This window comes from Tursiops truncatus, unplaced genomic scaffold (genome assembly GCF_011762595.2).
Source record: "Tursiops truncatus isolate mTurTru1 unplaced genomic scaffold, mTurTru1.mat.Y mat_scaffold_83_arrow_ctg1, whole genome shotgun sequence".
Taxonomy (NCBI): Eukaryota; Metazoa; Chordata; class Mammalia; order Artiodactyla; family Delphinidae; genus Tursiops; species Tursiops truncatus.
Window position 1 is genome coordinate 33,050 of NW_022983430.1, and position 17,272 is coordinate 50,321.

At 41.2% G+C, this 17,272-nt stretch overlaps 1 protein-coding gene across 6 annotated transcripts in view; it reads left to right on the forward strand.

Moving 5' to 3' along the window:
• LOC101330999 (centrosomal P4.1-associated protein) overlaps positions 1 to 17,272 on the forward strand; it is a 54,071-nt gene that overhangs the window by 26,568 nt on the left and 10,231 nt on the right. For 5 of the 6 annotated variants that reach the window (XM_019936968.3, XM_019936970.3, XM_073799849.1 and 2 more), the window contains exons 7-12: positions 329 to 431; positions 559 to 2,188; positions 3,978 to 4,110; positions 7,266 to 7,431; positions 13,047 to 13,289; positions 16,549 to 16,633. In XM_019936968.3, the coding sequence (XP_019792527.1) occupies positions 329 to 431; positions 559 to 2,188; positions 3,978 to 4,110; positions 7,266 to 7,431; positions 13,047 to 13,289; positions 16,549 to 16,633 (2,360 nt within the window). The other variant, XM_073799850.1, reaches the window with a different exon arrangement.

The window sequence follows — 17,272 nt, forward strand, 5'->3', positions numbered from 1 at the left end:
ATGACTTTTGATTGTTTTGTTTATATTATTAAGGATCTTAAAGAATGTATTTAATGAACTATTTTTGAAATATTTTTATTTATGTAATGAATATGTTACTTCAAAAGTTAATCTAAGGTCAGTAGGTGGACTTCAGAGGGGTTTTTCAAATCATGTGTAGAGTGACGTGTATTTCTGTGCTTTGGAGGATGGAGTGGGATTGTAGCTTTTAATAGATTCTCGGAGGGGATCTGAGACTTTGAAAAAGGTTAGTTCTCAGTCAGGCACACTAAGTGTAAAGTATTCACCACATGATTTGAATGTTAAATAACTTTACTTTCATGATTAGGCCTATTAAAGCTGCTATTAGAGAAAGGAAACAAACCTTTGAAGACTACTTAGAAGAACAAATTCGGTTGGAAGAACAAGAACTGAAACAAAAACAGCTAAGGGTTAGCATTTCCACTATTTTGATTAAATTATCTTAAGGCTTTAGAGATTTGTTTATAATTTGCTTTAAAAATAACTTTGAGATTACTTGGATATACCAGAATTAATTCAAATATTCTTTTATTTTAGGAAGCAGAAGGATCCTTGCTAATCAAAGCAAAACCAAAACAACCATTCTTAAAACGAGGAGAAGGTTTAGCTAGATTTACTAATGCTAAATCTAAGTTTCAGAAGGGGAGAGAAAATAAACTAGTCACTACTCAGAGCATTTCAGAGGACAAACCTGTGTTTAAATTAGATAAACAACAATTCCAGCGGAAAACTGCTCATATAAATAAAGAACTGTGTACAGAGAACCTTCCTGTCAAAAAGAACAGTAAAGCCAGAACAAAGAGTGGTTGTGTCACACTCAGTCAGAAGCCGAAAGTGCTTAAGGGTAACAATAGGAAAAGTCTCTCTCCAGCAGGGTTGAAGATACTGGCAGGGAAGAAATGTGATGGGCAATTTAGAGGTCAGATCAATTTAGAAAAAACGGTAGAATCTAATAATAAAGAAAATGTACCCGAGTGTACAAAGCCTTGTGACGTTGGTTGCAAAATCTGGAATAATACACAAGGTAAAGACAGACTTTCCCTTTTGACAGGGCTGGCCAGCTGCGTGGCTTCTAAGAGCCCAATAAGTGAGACTTCGAAAGAGTCAGAATCTTCTCTTGACATTTCTCTTCAGAAAAAGTTAGAGAATTGGGAACGAGAAAAGGAAAAGGAAAATTTGGAATTAGATGAATTTTTGTTTTTAGAACAAGCTGCTGATGAAATATCATTTTCTAGTAATTCCTCATTTGTACTGAAGATCTTAGAGAGGGACCAACAGATCTGCAGGGGTCACCGGCTGTCTTCTACTCCTGTCAAAGCTGTGCAGCAAGAGAAGACAGCAACACCGGATCCCATCAGTGAGCGTAACCAAAATGAGGATCCAGACCGTACCAAGTGTGAAAGTAAGGGTGAGTGTGAGGTTGCACCCAAACAACCTGATTCAGTATCCTCACCTGATGGATCGCAGGAACAGTCCTGTAAAGTCAATAGGAAAGTGTTCCAAATGAGCACTTGTGAAAGTCCAACTAGGTGGAATGCAAGCGATGACGAGGGTGGTACAGACAGTGACGATAGCACTGATTCTGAGGAACACCTTGATGTCACCATAAAACCATCAACTGAGGATAAAGAAAGGGGTTTCAGCAGCAGAGAAGATAGTCCCCAAGTCTGTGATGGGAGGGGACCTTTAAGGGACACCAGGACTCAAGAAGAAGATAAGAGGAGAGATGTTGATTTAGATTTGTCTGATAAAGATTACAGTAGTGATGAGTCTATCATAATAGCAGGCTTGAAAAATAAAGCTTCTGATTCCTCAAGAAGATACCCATCTATGAGTAAAATTGACTTTGATGATGAAAGAACTTGGACTGACCTTGAAGATGATTCATTTAAACATGATGTTATTCTTGGGAATGAAGCCATTTATGGGACTCCCCAGACAACCTACCCTAATAAGAGTGAAAAATGTGTACTGGACAAAACAATAAAAAGGAAGGTTGCAGCAGTCAAGAAGGGAGAAGACTTGAATAAATCCAGTAGGAGCACAAGTCCTCCTCCTACCTCGGATCTGATGATGAAATTCTTCCCTTCTTTGAAACCAAAATCAAAATCAGATTCACGCTTGGGAAATGAACCCAAGTTAAACATAAATCAAGACCAGCCGCCTGGTAAGTCAGAGCATTGTAAACTATGTAATGGAATGTTACAAGTTTAACATTTATTTTACCAGTATGTTGTCAGAATGCTTATTAAAATCCCAACCTTTCTAGTTGCTCAGTGGAAATCTAGTAGGTGATTTGTTAAAGTTTAGTAGGTAATTTGTTAAAATTGGATTTGTTTTGTGAATCTAATGTAATAGTCACTAGTATAAGAGTTTTGGAAGAATTGTGATTTCAGATTTTTCAAATTTTAGCCTGTATCTTATTGCTAAGGCTTTAAAATTAATTATTATAAAGTGAGATAACATTTAAGTTTCTTTTATAACCAGGGAATACCCAATTTGTGGTTTGTGCTACTGTGCTACCTCTGTGTGTGTGTATTTTTTTTAATTAGTTTTTTTTTTTTTTTTTTAACTACCTCATGCATTTACTTGCCAAATATGATGAGGAAGAAACACAGTAAAATTCAAGTTTCTTTTCTTCCCCAGACCTGGGCTCTTAGAGACATCAACTTTCCCATTTCATTTGTGTATTCTACAAAGATTCCATGCATATGAAAGCATATGTGTGAATGTGTATATAATCCTCCTTTCTGCACAAATGAAAACATATTTTTTATATACTGTTCTGCACCTTGCTTATAATAAATTTTGAAGATTGTTCTAATACACACACATCTGTCTCATTCCATTTAGTGGCTATATAGTATTTAGTTTATGTGATGGATTTTATTAACTTATATTGAAAACAGTTTTCCATTATGTCATGTTATAAACTCTGAATGTCTAGCAAAGCATAGGTGCTTTAAAATAGAAATTATAACTTAAGGTAATTTTTAAAAATACTCTGATTTTAAAAATATATTTAAAATATATATATATTTAAAAATAATATTTTTTGCAGGAATTTTGGAAGTTAAAAAGTGTAGAAGCAAAAATGTTTATAACTACCCTATCCTAAAGTAATTGTGATATCATTTTGGGATATTTCTTTCCATTCATTTTTCCTGTGTATTTTTCATATGGTAGAGACATATATTATAACTCGCCTCATCCTTTTTGACCAGGTGTATAATATGCTTTGGCCATATCATTAAAACTCTTTGTATACTTTAAAAATGGTTGCAGAGCATTATATGAATGTAGCATAATTTTATTTAGTAATTTCTTTAATGTTGGATACGAATTATTTTTCACTATTAGAAATAACACTTCAATGCATATTTTTGTGCAGGACGATTTGTATGATTTTATAAGTTCGTTCTTTAACTAGATTTTTAGAAGTGGGTCTAAGGGTAGATAATGTGTATTTTAGCCTTGTGTTACAAATCAGGGTTATTTTCCAGAAGGGTAGTTGAAGGACGAAAGCATTGGCTATTTTCTTAAGTAGCAAATTTGATACTGAAAAAGATCTTAATTTGTATTTCTTTGATCAGTGGGGCGTAAACTTTGATTTTGGTGTTCATTAGAGCTTTAAGTCTCTTGCAAATACTTATACATGTTCTTAAGCTATTTATGTATATTGGTTTAAAAATTTATTTGATTTTTTAAATACATAACGTTCATTTGTCATCAGATTGATACTCTTGAGGTAGAATGATTTGATTCTTAAATTTAGGCTGTTCCATCTGGAAAGTTCGACTATAATAATTTTTTTCTTTGCTTTTAGAAGCATTGTTTCTAATGCATTTTAATAGTACAGGTGTTTACCATATTTTTGGCTCCTAGTGTAATAGCTAGCTAGTGTTTTGCTGTTGAAAGCTTTTTGTGAAGTTCAGTATTTGTGGCTTATCTTATAGGTGACAATGTTCGATCTCAAGTTTTGAGAGAGAAAGTTATTGAATTGGAAACAGAAATAGAAAAATTTAAAGCTGAGAACACATCTTTAGCTAAACTTCGCATTGAACGAGAAAGGGCCTTGGAAAAACTCAGGTAAGTTTGCATCTGTAAGTGGGGGAAAATGTATAGTGATTCAGCTTTATTTTTAAGATTATATCTGAACTATTTGAAACAATTCTTATTAATCCAACAATAAAAGTGAGAGAAGGAAGTGAAATAAATACCACATAAGAATTTTTAAATAAAATGACCCACTGTGGTCAAAGATGTCTTAAAAGGAGAATTGTCGTCGTGATGAGGTCATAAATTGAAATTTGAAAAGCAGTGTGGAGCTCTGAATTCAAGGGCCACCTTGGCCAGTGTATTAGTTTCCTAGGGCTGCTGTAACAAAATATACACAAACTGGATGGCTTGAAACAACAGAAATTTATTTTCTCATGGTTCTGGGGGCTAGAAGCCTGAAGTCAAGGTGTCAGCAGAGCCATGCTTTCTCTTGTATCTTCTGTTGGTTTCTGGTGATCCTTAGCCTTCCTTGGCTCACAGCTGGACATGTGGGTTGTGTCTATGTTTGGGTTATTGTGAATAATGCTGAGGAACCACCATACTGTTCTGCACAGTGGCTACACCAGTTTACATCATGTTAGTTGATTTGTGTGTGTTGAACCAACTCTGCATCCTGGGGATGAATCCCACTTGGTCATGGTATTTAATGCTTTTACTGTGCTGTTGAATTTGGTTTGCTAGTATTTTTTTGAGGATTTATACACTGTATTCATCAGGGACATTAGCCTATAGTTTTCCTTTCTTGTATCTTTGTCTGCCATTGGTATCAGAGTGATAACTAACCTCACAGAATGAGTTTGGAAGTATTCCTTCTTTTCTTGGAAGAGTTTAAAAAAGAATGGTGTTAATTTTTTCTTTGACTGGTGGAATTTACCTGTGAAGCCATCTGGTCCTGGACTTGTGTTTTTTGGGAGGTTTTTGATTACTGATTCAGTCTCCTTATTTGTTATTGGTCAGTTCAGACTTTCTGTTTCTTCTGGATTCAATTTTGGTAGGTTGTATGTTTCTAGGAATTTAACCATTCTAAGTTATCCAGTAGTTTCGAATATAATTATTCATATATGGTCCTTTTTATTTCTGAGGCATCTGTTATAATGCCTTGCCTTTCATTTATGACTTTATTTATTTGAGTCTTCTCTCTTTTTTCTTAGTCTAGCTAAAGGTTTGTTGATTTTTTTCCTCCTGGACTCCCATAATGCGTATATAGTTCATTCATACAGTAGTGTCCCATAAATCCTGCAGGCTTTCTTCACTCCTTTTCATTCTTTTCCCTTTTTTCCCCCTCTGACTGAATAACTTTGAATCACCAGTCTTCACAGTCACAGATTCTCTCTTCTGCTTGAGTCTGCTGTTGACGTTTTCTGTTGCATTTATCACTTCATTCCTTGTATTCTTCAGCTCTAGAATTTCTTTTTGGTTCTTTTTTTATGATTTCTGGCTCTTCGTTGAACTTATTGTTTTGTTTCACGTATCGTTTCCCTGGTTTAATTGAGCTGTTTTTCTGTGTTTTCTTGTAGCTTGCTGGGCTTCCTTAAAGCAATTGTTTTGTGCTCTGTGTCAGGTCATCTGTAGACCTCGATTTCTTTGGGATTGGTTACTGGAGCTTCATTAGTCCTTTGGTGGTGTCACGTTTGCCTGATTCTTGGTGATCTATGTGGACTTGTGTTGATGTCTTTGCATTTGAAAGAAGAAACACCTGTTTCTGTCTTTACAGACTGTTTTTGGCAGGTAAAGACCTTCTTCTGCTGGATCCCTGGACCGGTGGGTCTACTTTCAGGATCACAGTCAAGTGGGGTTGTAGCTGGGTCCACAGTTGGTAGGCCTGTTACCAGGGTTGCAGTCAGCTGTGGTTCCTGCTGGATCCCCAGTAGGACAGGACTACTTCTTGGACCACAGTCAGGCAGGGCTGGAGCTAGGTCATGGGGCTGCCTCGTGGTCCACTGTTGAGTCTGTAGACAGGAGGTGTGTTTCCAGGCGTGAGGATGGGTGGGGCTCCTGCCAGGTTTCTGAGCAGCTTCCTACCAGGTCCCTGGGTGGGCAGGACTGACTCCGTACCACATAGAACAGGGCTGGAGCTAGGTCACAGGGCTGTGTCAGGATCTGTAGGCAGGAGCAAGGTCTGTGGGTCTCTTTCCAGGGGCATGAATGGGCATGGCTCCTCCTGGGTCCTTTGGCAGTGGGGCTGTTTTCAGTGCGTCAGGACCACATTTGGTAAGCCTGGCACTGGGGCATGGGCCTGCCTTCTCTAAGTGGCTGTCCTTGATCTTAGGCTTCACCAGCGTTTCTCATTTCCTGCCTGAATCCTAGAGCTTCCACAAACGCACTTCTGTCTGTGGATGGCGTTTGTGTGGAAGGATGTGAGCCAGGGGCCTCTTGTTCCACAGTCTTGTGTCGTCCCTGTGCTCTTTACACAGCGTCCAGAAGGAGCCCGGGTCCTGACAGTTCCTCTGACCCGCGTGCTCCTAAGCTAAATACCAGGGTCTTCACAGTGATCCACAGACCCTAATTAATCGCCCCGCCTCCCGCGCCCCCCACCCTTTTTTCCTGACGTTTTCTCCTACCGTTCTGTCTCTTTAGCCACACTGGCCTCCTGCCTGTTCTTTGAACACATCAGGCATGTTCCTATCTCAGGGCTTTTGCGTGTGGTGTTCCCTCTGCCTGAACTGTTTTGTCCAGATACCTCCATGGTGGTTCTCTCACGTCCCTCAGGTTTTACCTCAAATACTGCCTCAGCAAGATGACTCTGTCCATAATTTCAGGCTCCTAACCTCCATATTTCCTAACCTCATTCCTTGGTTTATTCTTCTTAACATTTCCAGTGTTCCATATATTTTACTTGTTAATCTTATTTATTGTCATCTGTCGCTCCCACTAGAATGTAAGAAGCTTTATAGGAGTAAGGATGTTTATTTTTCTCACTGTGGTTTCTCCAGTAGTGTAGTAGTGTAGTGTAGTGTACACGTAGTGTAGTACTTGAATCATGGTAGGGATGCAGTGAATGCTTGTTGAGTAGTGCTTTACTGAGTTAATTGACTGTTACTTCACTACTGTGGGCTGAAGATGGATTCACCAAAACTAGCAGCTCCTCAATTCCAGGTTGTCACTGGTGTTCCATTTTGGTACCACATGTGGATTACTGTACTGAGGTGGTCTCCTTAGATTATAACGTGGTTTGGTTGTTTTAGGAAAGAAATTGCTGACTTTGAACAACAGAAAGCAAAAGAATTGGCTCGAATAGAGGAGTTTAAAAAGGAGGAAATGAGGAAATTACAAAAGGAACGCAAAGTTTTTGAAAAGTATTCTACAGTTGCAAGAACTTTTCCGGATAAAAAAGAACGTGAAGAAATACAAGTATGTCAGTTCCTTACATTATACTCATATCAGTTAGTAAAGATGACAGTCTGGTAAGAATCTTAGAATTATTTGATGTGTCAAAGGGAAATTGGGTATCAGTTTATTAATCATCCATTGACTCAGCAAATAATCTGAGACATCAGGAACATCTTTTGTAGTCTTGACTTTCTTTTTTTTTCAATTTTTTTTGGCCATGCCATGTGGCATGTAGGATCTTAGTTCCCCGACCAGGGATGGGACCCGTGCCCCCTGCATTGGAAGCACGGAGTCTTAACCACTGGACCGCCAGGGAAGTCCTGTAGTCTCGACTTCTAAAGAGTAAAATACATCAGTTCTTTTCTTACTGAAGGCTTCCCCAGAAAATGCTCCGACAATGACATGGCTGTATTAACAAGCAGGAGCTGGGGTTCACCAGTGGAATGTGTTAATTTGTTTGACCCACCACACATTGTTCTGTTCATTTATAATAATTTAAGGCTTGTATACTAACTAGGTGTTTAACTCTAAAACTTGTAAACTGATAAGCCACTTCATCAATCCTATTCATTTCAAAGTTAGAAATGGACATGATCAGAGGAAAGTAGTAGTTAAAAAGAACTAATGCATTTCTAGCTAAAACTATAAACCTTCTAGGAAAAAATGTAGGTGAATATATTTGCGACAGTGGCATCTGCAGAGGTTTCCAAGAGAAGACACAAAGAACTAAGTATAAAAGAAAAAGTGGATATATTGAATTTCATCAAAAGTAAAACTTCAATTTACCAAAATAAAAATTTTAAATGGCTTTCTATTATTTATAGCATAAAATACAAACTCATCTTCCACTTTCATATTTTACATACTAGTTTTTTTGAGTCCCGGCCTTTGCTTCCTTCCTTTCATATATAGTGCACCATCCTTGATTAGTCTTAGTACACACCTGTAGCTTCAGTTACCACATGCAGTGTCTATTAGGGTCTTTAATTCTATTTATTTCTGTAGGCGGAAACGTGCCATTATGTTTTTGTTCATGCTTGGTTTATTATATCTAATATGTTAGACTTTAACAATCTATTAAAGTTTTTATTTCAAAAGGTAATATATTCCTATTCAAAAGGTACAAAAAGATGTGCTGTGAAACCTCTCCGTCTCACCCTTGCCCTGGCACCTGATTTACGTCTCTTTTGAGGTATCCGGTGTTACCAATCTTTTGTATCTTTTCAGAGAAATTCTAAGCAAATACATATGTATATTCCCAATTAAAAAAAACCAAAAAGCAAATTAATGGTAGTATACTAAAGTCATTTTACGTCTTAACGTAAAGAGCGTTCTCCTTTACCATTGAAAATAGATGCATTATAACAGCTGCATTGTATGGAAGTGCCGTAATCTACCTAACCAAGCATTTACGTTATTTCTGCTTTTTCTGTATATAAGAAGTGCTCTCCTGAACAACCCTGTACATACCTCCCCTCTCGCAGTCATTCTGCATAGTCATTTAACATGTGGTTATTGAGTACAGCCTGTATAGCAGGCATGCACTAGGAATGAGGTAGTGAACAAAATAAATTCATCCTTACCTGTTTGTAGCTAATGTACACAAGCATATCTGTGGGATAAAGTCCTGCAAATGAAATTTCTAGGCTAAAGGGTATGTACTTAGTAGATATTGCCAGATTATCCCTCCATAAATATCACGACAATTTTTTTTTTCTTTTTGGCTGCATTGGGTCTTCGTTGCTGCACGCGGGCTTTCTCTAGTTGTGGCGAGTGGGGGCTACTCTTCGTTGTGGTGCGCAGGCTTCTCATTGTGGTGGCTTCTCTTGCTGCAGAGCACGGGCTCTAGGCGCGTGGGCTTCAGTAGTTGCAGCACGTGGGCTCAGTAGTTGTGGCTCACGGGCTTAGTTGCTCCATGGCATGTGGGATCTTCCCGGACCAGGGCTCGACCTGTGTCCCCGGCATTGGCAGACGGATTCTTAACCACTGCGCCACCTGGGAAGTCCCTGTCATGCCAATTTAAAATTCTACTAGCAATTTTAAGAGTGTTTTTTGCTCTTTGCCTGAAAGGTAAAAGATAAAAATTCGTGTTAAATTTAATTGAATTTCTTTTCTCTTTCCCTCTCTCCCTCTCTCCCTAACCCTCTCCGTTGGGTCTTAGTTGTGACATGCAGCATCTTTTGTTGTGGCTCACAGCATCTACATTGTGGTGCACGGGCTTCTCTCTAGTTGTGGCGTGTGGGCTCTAGAGTGTGTGGTTTTAGTTGCCCCACAACATGTGGGATCTTAGTTCCCTGACCAGGGATAGAACCCACATCCCCTGCATTGGAAGGCATATTCTTTTTTTTTTTTTTAATTTTAAAAATTAAAAAAAAATTATTTATTCATTTTTGGCTGCTTTGGGTCTTCTTTGCTGCATGTGGGCTTTCTCTAGTTGTGGCGAGCGGAGGCTACTCTTCATTGCGGTGCGCAGGCTTCTCATTGCGGTGGCTTCTCTTGTTGCAGAGCATGGGCTCTGGGCATGTGGGTTTCAGTAGTTATGACATGTGGGCTCAGTAGTTGAGGTGCACAGGTTTAGTTGCTCCGCGGCATGTGAGATCTCCCCGGACCAAGGCTTGAACCTGTGTCCCCTGCATTGCCAGGCAGATTCTTAACCACTGTAACACCAGGGAAGCCCTGGAAGGCAGATTCTTTTTTTTAATTTTAATATTTGAATTTTATTTATTTTTTTATACCACAGGTTCTTATTAGTCATCAGTGTTATACACATCAGTGTATACATGTCAATCCCAATCGCCCAATTCAGCACACCACCATCCCCACCCCACCCCGTGGCTTTCCCCCCTTGGTGTCCATACATTTGTTCTCTACATCTGTGTCTCACCTTCTGCCCTGCAAACCGGTTGATCTGTACCATTTTTCCAGGTTCCACATACATGCGTTAATATACAATATTTGTTTTTCTCTTTCTGACTTATTTTACTCTGTATGACAGTCTCTAGATCCATCCACGTCTCAACAAATGACTCAATTTCGTTCCTTTTTATGGCTGAGTAATATTCCATTGTATATATGTACCACAAATTCTTTATCCATTCGTCTGTTGATGGGCATTTAGGTTGCTTCCATGACCTGGCTATTGTAAATAGTGCTGCAGTGAACATTGGGGTGCATGTGTCTTTTTGAATTGTGGTTTTCTCTGCATATATGCCTGGTAGTGGGATTGCTGGATCATATGGTAATTCTATTTTTAGTTTTTTAAGGAACCTCCATACTGTTCTCCATAGTGGCTGTATCAGTTTACATTCCCACCAGCAGTGCAAGAGGGTTCCCTTTTCTCCACACCCTCTCCAGCATTTGTTTGTAGATTTTCTGATGATGCCCATTCTAACTGGTGAGAGGTGATACCTCATTGAAGTTTTGATTTGCATTTCTCTAATAATTAGTGATGTTGAGCAGCTTTTCATGTGCCTCTTGGCCATCTGTATGTCCTCTTTGGAGAAATGTCTATTTAGGTCTTCTGCCCATTTTTGGATTGGGTTGTTTGTTTCTTTAATATTGAGCTTCATGAGCTGTTTATGTATTTTGGAGATTAATCCTTTGTCCATTGATTCGTCTGCAAATATTTTCTCCCATTCTGAGGGTTGTCTTTTCGTCTTGTCTATGGTTTCCTTTGCTGTGCAAAAGCTTTGAAGTTTCATTAGGTCCCATTTGTTTTACTTTTGTTTTTATTTCCGTTACTCTAGGAGGTGGATCAAAAAAGATCTTGCTGTGATTTATGTCAAAGAGTGTTCTTCCTATGTTTTCCTCTAAGAGTTTTATAGTGTCTGGCCTTACATTTAGGAATTTAATCCATTTTGAGTTTATTTTTGTGTATGGTGTTAGGGAGTGTTCTAATTTCATTCTTTTACATGTAGTTGTCCAGTTTGCCCAGCACCACTTATCGAAGAGGCTGTCTTTTCTCCATTGTATATCCTTGCCTTCTTTGTCATAGATTAGTTGACCATAGGTGCGTGGGTTTATCTCTGGGCTTTCTATCTTGTTGCATTGATCTATGTTTCTGTTTTTGTGCCAGTACCATATTGTCTTGATTACTGTAGCTTTGTAGTATAGTCTGAAGTCAGGGAGTCTGATTCCTCCAGCTCTGTTTCTCCCCCTCAAGACTGCTTTGGCTATTCGGGGTCTTTTGTGTCTCCATACAAATTTTAAGATGTTTTGTTCTAGTTCCGTAAGAAATGCCACTGGTAATTTGATAGGGATTGCGTTGAATCTGTAGATTGCTTTGGGTAGTATAGTCATTTTCACAGTATTGATTCTTCCAATCCAAGAACATGGTATATCTCTTCATCTGTTGGTATCATCTTTAATTTCTTTCATCAGTGTCTTATAGTTTTCTGCATACAGGTCTTTTGTCTCCCTAGGTAGGTTTATTCCTAGGTATTTTATTCTTTTTGTTGCAGTGGTAAATGGGAGTGTTTCCTTAATTTCTCTTTCAGATTTTTCATCATTAGTGTATAGGAATTGAAGACATTTCTGTGCATTAATTTTGTATCCTGCAACTTTGCCAAATTCATTGATTAGCTCTAGTAGTTTTCTGGTGGCATCTTCAGGATTCTCTGTGTATAGTATCATGTCATCTAAAAACAGTGACAGTTTTACTTCTTCTTTTCCAATTTGTATTCCTTTTATTTCTTTTTCTTCTCTGATTGCTGAGGCTAGGACTTCCAAAACTATGTTGAATAATAGCCGTGAGAGTGGACATCCTTGTCTTGTTCCTGATCTTAGAGGAAATGCTTTCAGTTTTTCACCATTGAGAATGATGTTTGGTGTTGGTTTGTCCTATATTGCCTTTATTATGTTCAGGTAGGTTCCCTCTGTGCCAGCTTTCTGGAGAGTTTTTATCATAAATCGGTGTTGAATTTTGTCAGAAGCTTTTTCTGCATCTATTGAGATGATCATATGGTTTTTATTCTTCAGTTTGTTAGTATGGTGTATCACATTGATTGATTTGCGTATATTGAAGAATCCTTGCATCCCTGGGGTAAATCCCACTTGATCATGGTGTATGATCCTTTTAATGTGTTGTTGGATTCTGTTTTCTAGTATTTTGTTGAGGATTTTTGCATCTATATTCATCAGTGATACAGGTCTGTAATTTTCTTTTTTTGTGGTATCTTTGTCTGGTTTTGGTATCAGCGTGATGGTGGCCTCATAGAATGAGTCTGGGAGTGTTCCTTCCTCTGCAAGTTTTTGGAAGAGTTTGAGAAGGATGGGTGTTAGCTCTTCTTCCTTCAGTTAGTCATGGATTCCTGTTTCTGTTTTCTTCACCAGATAACCCCATCCATCTCTCTCTGTTTCACTTGCTGTCTTAGCTTAGACCTTTATCGCCGTGCGCAGTGTAACGCGCTGGCTGCCAAGTGGTGTCTGCCTCCTCTGTCTCCTCAGTTCTGGATGGCATGAGGTGAGACTCTAGCCTGAACCCCACTCCTTTTCCTGCGAAACCCAGTGTCATTGACATTCCTTTTTCTGCTGTCTGTGATAGGCTGGCAATTCTGTTTTGTTGATGTGTCTTGTCTCTTCTCTTGCATTGTTTCAGTTCTAGTAATGCTTTTCCCCCCTCCCCCCCACCCCGAGAGGCTTTGAAGCAGCAGGTAGCAGATTTACAGGAAGATTTGAAAAGAAAGGAAGGAAAATGGTCCAGTACACATGGCCGTCTTAGAAGCCAGATAGAAATGTTGGTCAAAGAGAACACAGACCTCCGGGAGGAAATGAAAGTGATGGAAAGATTCCGACTAGATGCCTGGAAGAAAGCCGAAGCCACCGAGAGCAGCTCCAGGATGGGTCAGTGCGCGACGGCCTCGAGAAGAGACGGGTCCAGGGTAGGTTTTGTCACGTTGGGGAGATGCTAAATATTTGAGCAGTCAGATTCGTAGAAACGGAGTAGCAGGGTGGGTGCCAGGGCTGGGGGGAGGGGAGAATGAGAAGCCGTTGTTTAGTGAGGGCAGTTTTGCAAGGTGAAGAGTTCTGGAGGTGATGGTGGTGATGGCTGCGCAGTGGTGTGAATGTACTTAACGCCAGTAACGTGTACATCTTAACGTGGTTAAGATGGTGATTTTGTGTTTTGTGTATTTTACCACAATTAAATACTTCTTTTGTGCATCTCTATACAGATAGTTTTCAAATTCATTTTTATAATTCTTATAAAGGAATTATAACACAGTAGGCGGGTAATCTCAGTTAAAACAGGGTAAAATTTTTGCAGAGATTTTTTTTTTTTTGCATATGATCCTTTTAAATCAAGTATTTGGTTTTTTATTCGTCTGTATTCACAACTGTGATGTGCCGGTCATGGCTTTGAGGCACTGGAGACCAAGCAATGAATAAAACAGACAAACTTCCTTGTCCTCTTGGAGCTCGGATTCCAGCCGTGGGAGAAAGCTGAGTGAAGCATATGGTGTGGGACATAGTGGCGAGAACTCGGGAGGGAAAGCAAGGAGGGGGATCACCGCTGGGCGGAGTGTGTTGCGGTTTATACAGGATGGCTGGGGAGGCCCTCCTGAGAAAGCGACGTTGGAATAGTGGCCCGAAGAGGGCGCAGCGAGCCGGGCTGAGACGTGGGCCAGGAGCCCCGAGGCTGGGAGGACCAGGGTCCGTGAGGGGCAGAGCAGCAGGTGGGACCAGAGACGGGCTCGAGGGTGGTGGTGCCGCTTTCGTTAGGCCTTGGTAACTACCTGTGAGCGTCGCCTTTTCCCTCTGAGTCAGACGGGGAGCCCTGGCAGGGCTTGGACGGAAGGGGTGGCCTCCGCCTCTGTGTTGGTGAGCCCACCCTCCCTGCTGTAGACATGCGAGTGGCCTGAAGTGGGCGTCTGGGCGCCATCAGGACACCAGTTGGGGGGTTGCTGCAGGTGGATGGGGTTTATTGATGAACTGGGGATGGGGTGTGACAGCAGGAGAGGGGCGGGAACGGCTTCCAAGTTGAGTGTGGTTTTTTTGGCCCTTTACCGTGAGTCCCCGCAAGAAGAGAGCACGCTTTTCCTGCGGGTGTGGGTGTTGGTTAGGAGCTCAGGTTAGATCAGGTGAGCTCGAAATGCCTACTAGACATCAGGTGGACATCAGGCGGGGCTGTGCGTGTCCAGAGAAGCTCAGGTTGGAGCGAGAAGTTTGGGGCCCTCGGAACGTGTGGGAGAGATCGCTCGGCTGAAGGCGTGGACGGGGAAGGGTCCTGGGTCCTGGCCAGGTTGTAAGAAGATGGCGGGGAGGAGAATGAACCCGAGTCTGAAGTAAAGGAGGCCAGTGTGGTGTCCTGAGGGCCAAGTAAAGCAGCAGAGAGGCCCGTGCCCCAGAGGCCGCTGCCGAGTAAGCGGGGGACTGCAGATGGGTCCTCGGATATGCCGGGTAAAAGCCTGACCGGCTAAGAGAGCGAGCGGTTTCAGGCAGAGTATAAAGCGCTGTGGAGAAGTTTTGCAGTAACAGTAAGGAAATGGGGCAGTAGCTGTAGGGGAAGTAGTTTTTTTTTTTTTTTTAAGATGGGAAAGTCAACACGTGCTTATGTATTGGTAGGATTGATTCAGTAGGAAAATACGGATGCAGGAGAGAGTGGGCGGGTTGCCGAAGCTGCGAGCACAAAGGAGAGGAGACTGGGTTTGGGGGAGTGGAGGCGCCCGCCCGGTCGGGAGCTCGACGTCCGTGTCTGGTGACGGGGCCTCAGCCGTGGACCTGGGGCTGGACGTGTGGGGTCCGTTGGTGGGACGTTCCCCCCTAACCCTCTGGCTTCCCTCGGGGAATGGAGGCTCGGGCATCTGCTGAGACTGAGGATGGAGGCCACTCTGGGAGGCTGGAGGGGCGGATCGGGGTCCACGAGAGTGGAGAGCAAAGGGCGAAGTGTGGTCTGACTCCTGGGCTGCGCTAGGGGCCCATGTAGGTTAGCGATTATATGTTTCAAGTGGGAATTGTTTGCGTTATTTTTCCTTATTCAGCTCTTTGGGTGTAGGGTGGTGGAGAGTAATATTGATATTTTAGCAGAGGTGTGGTCATCCAGGTGAATCATACAGAGTGAGAGGGGCTGGAAGTTGACAGCATGTAAATACAACAGGAGTGCCTGCAGTGCACCATGAATTCAGGCTGCTCAAGGAGGGCATAGGTTTTGGGGGACACAGAAAACATGTGGATCAGTGAATTGTGGGACCGTGTGGGCTGTAAGCATTGTTGGAGTGAGGGTCTCAGAGGGATGAGCTGGAAGGACAGGACACGGTAGTTAGAAGATGGAATTCTGCCCCCCATTTTATTATGAAAGCTGCCCCGAATAGAGCAAGTTGAAAGAAGAGTTTGATGAACACCTGAGTACCCACCTAGATCCAGCCATTGTTCACATTTTGCCGTACTGCTGTATAGGTATTTTGCTGAACCATTTGAAGGTAATTGCAGAAATTGTGGCAACTCACCCCTAAATACTTCGGCACTTTATTAAATGGCACTGGCTTTTTGGATAATTTTTATTTATGTCCCACATTCTGGATTCGAATGCTTTGAAATTGATACTTTTGCAGTTCTTAATAATCGCAGATACTGATAATGACTAGTTCTAGACTTTGTCCATTGGAGCGCATGGCCACGGTGGGAGAGAACAGGTGTAGAGATGGCAGCTAAGGTCTTGGGGTGGCTTCTTCTGGCACGCGGGGTCCACGGACATGAGACTTGCTGGGGCAGGGGTGGCTAGGGAGGAGAGAAGGAGGGTCTGGTTGGAGGTGGTGGTGGGGAGCAAGGAGGACATCTACCTTGACCTCTAAATCTGGGGGCTGCGGAAGGGGCAGTGGTGAGCAGTCTTCTGCTGTCTGACCGTGTGTTCATGTCCTCTCCTCTGGCCGCTCTGGTAACAGTCACAAAAACCTGTTTTGTTTTACATGGTCTGTTGTGCCTTCACTTGAGGATTGCATGTATTTCCAGAGGCGGCGTGTGCGTGTGTGTGTAGCTCATTCCTAGTAGCAGCTTGTTCGCTCTGGCCTGTAGCAGTAAACGAAAACAGCATAAATGAACAAACTTAAAACATTCCCATTGCAAGCTGAGTTCTGTTAGTTTCATTCCTTGTACTAACGTGTAAACTAATACTAATTTTATATTCAAAATTTTCTCATACTATAGAAGTCATCAGTTCGATTTCAAAAGAGTCAAGTTTCTTCAGGAACCCAGGTAGAAAAGTACAAAAAAACCTATTTGCCAACACAAGGTAAGATAGTTGCATGATCTTCTTTTAAAATATTTCAGGAATTTAAAGAGTGGAGAATTTACACCCAACTTAAGAAATAAAACATTGTAAATATAATTGAAGCCCCTGTGTATCCTACTCCCAGTTAATGTGCACCCTGACAGCATTCCCTTTCTTATTTTTCATTCTTTTACTACATTGTGTCCGTAAATCAATATAGTGTTGTTTCATAGTTCATCCCTCTGCAGTTTGCTGCTTTCTCAGTATTTTAAGACGTAGCCTCATTAATACATATAAACTCTAGCTGTACAGATTCCATGGGTATTTGCCACAGTATATTTTCTTGTTGGCGGGCATTCAGGTTTTCCCCCAGTTTGTCACAGAATGAACAAGTCTCGGTCATGTGAGTTTCTCTCTGACACATGTCAGGAGTAGGATATTGGGTCACATCAGGTTTGTGCCACTTTAGGAGGCTTTCCCTTTGCAAAGTGGTTACCAGTTTCTTTTTTTACTGTCAGCAGAACATGCTCTTTGTGCTTGCCAACACTTGCTCTGCTCAGACTTTACAATTTTGGCTAGTCAGATGGGTGTGAAATGGTGGGTCAGTGTAATATGCATTTCCCAGGTTACTGATGAGGTAATGTGAGCATCTTTTCATAT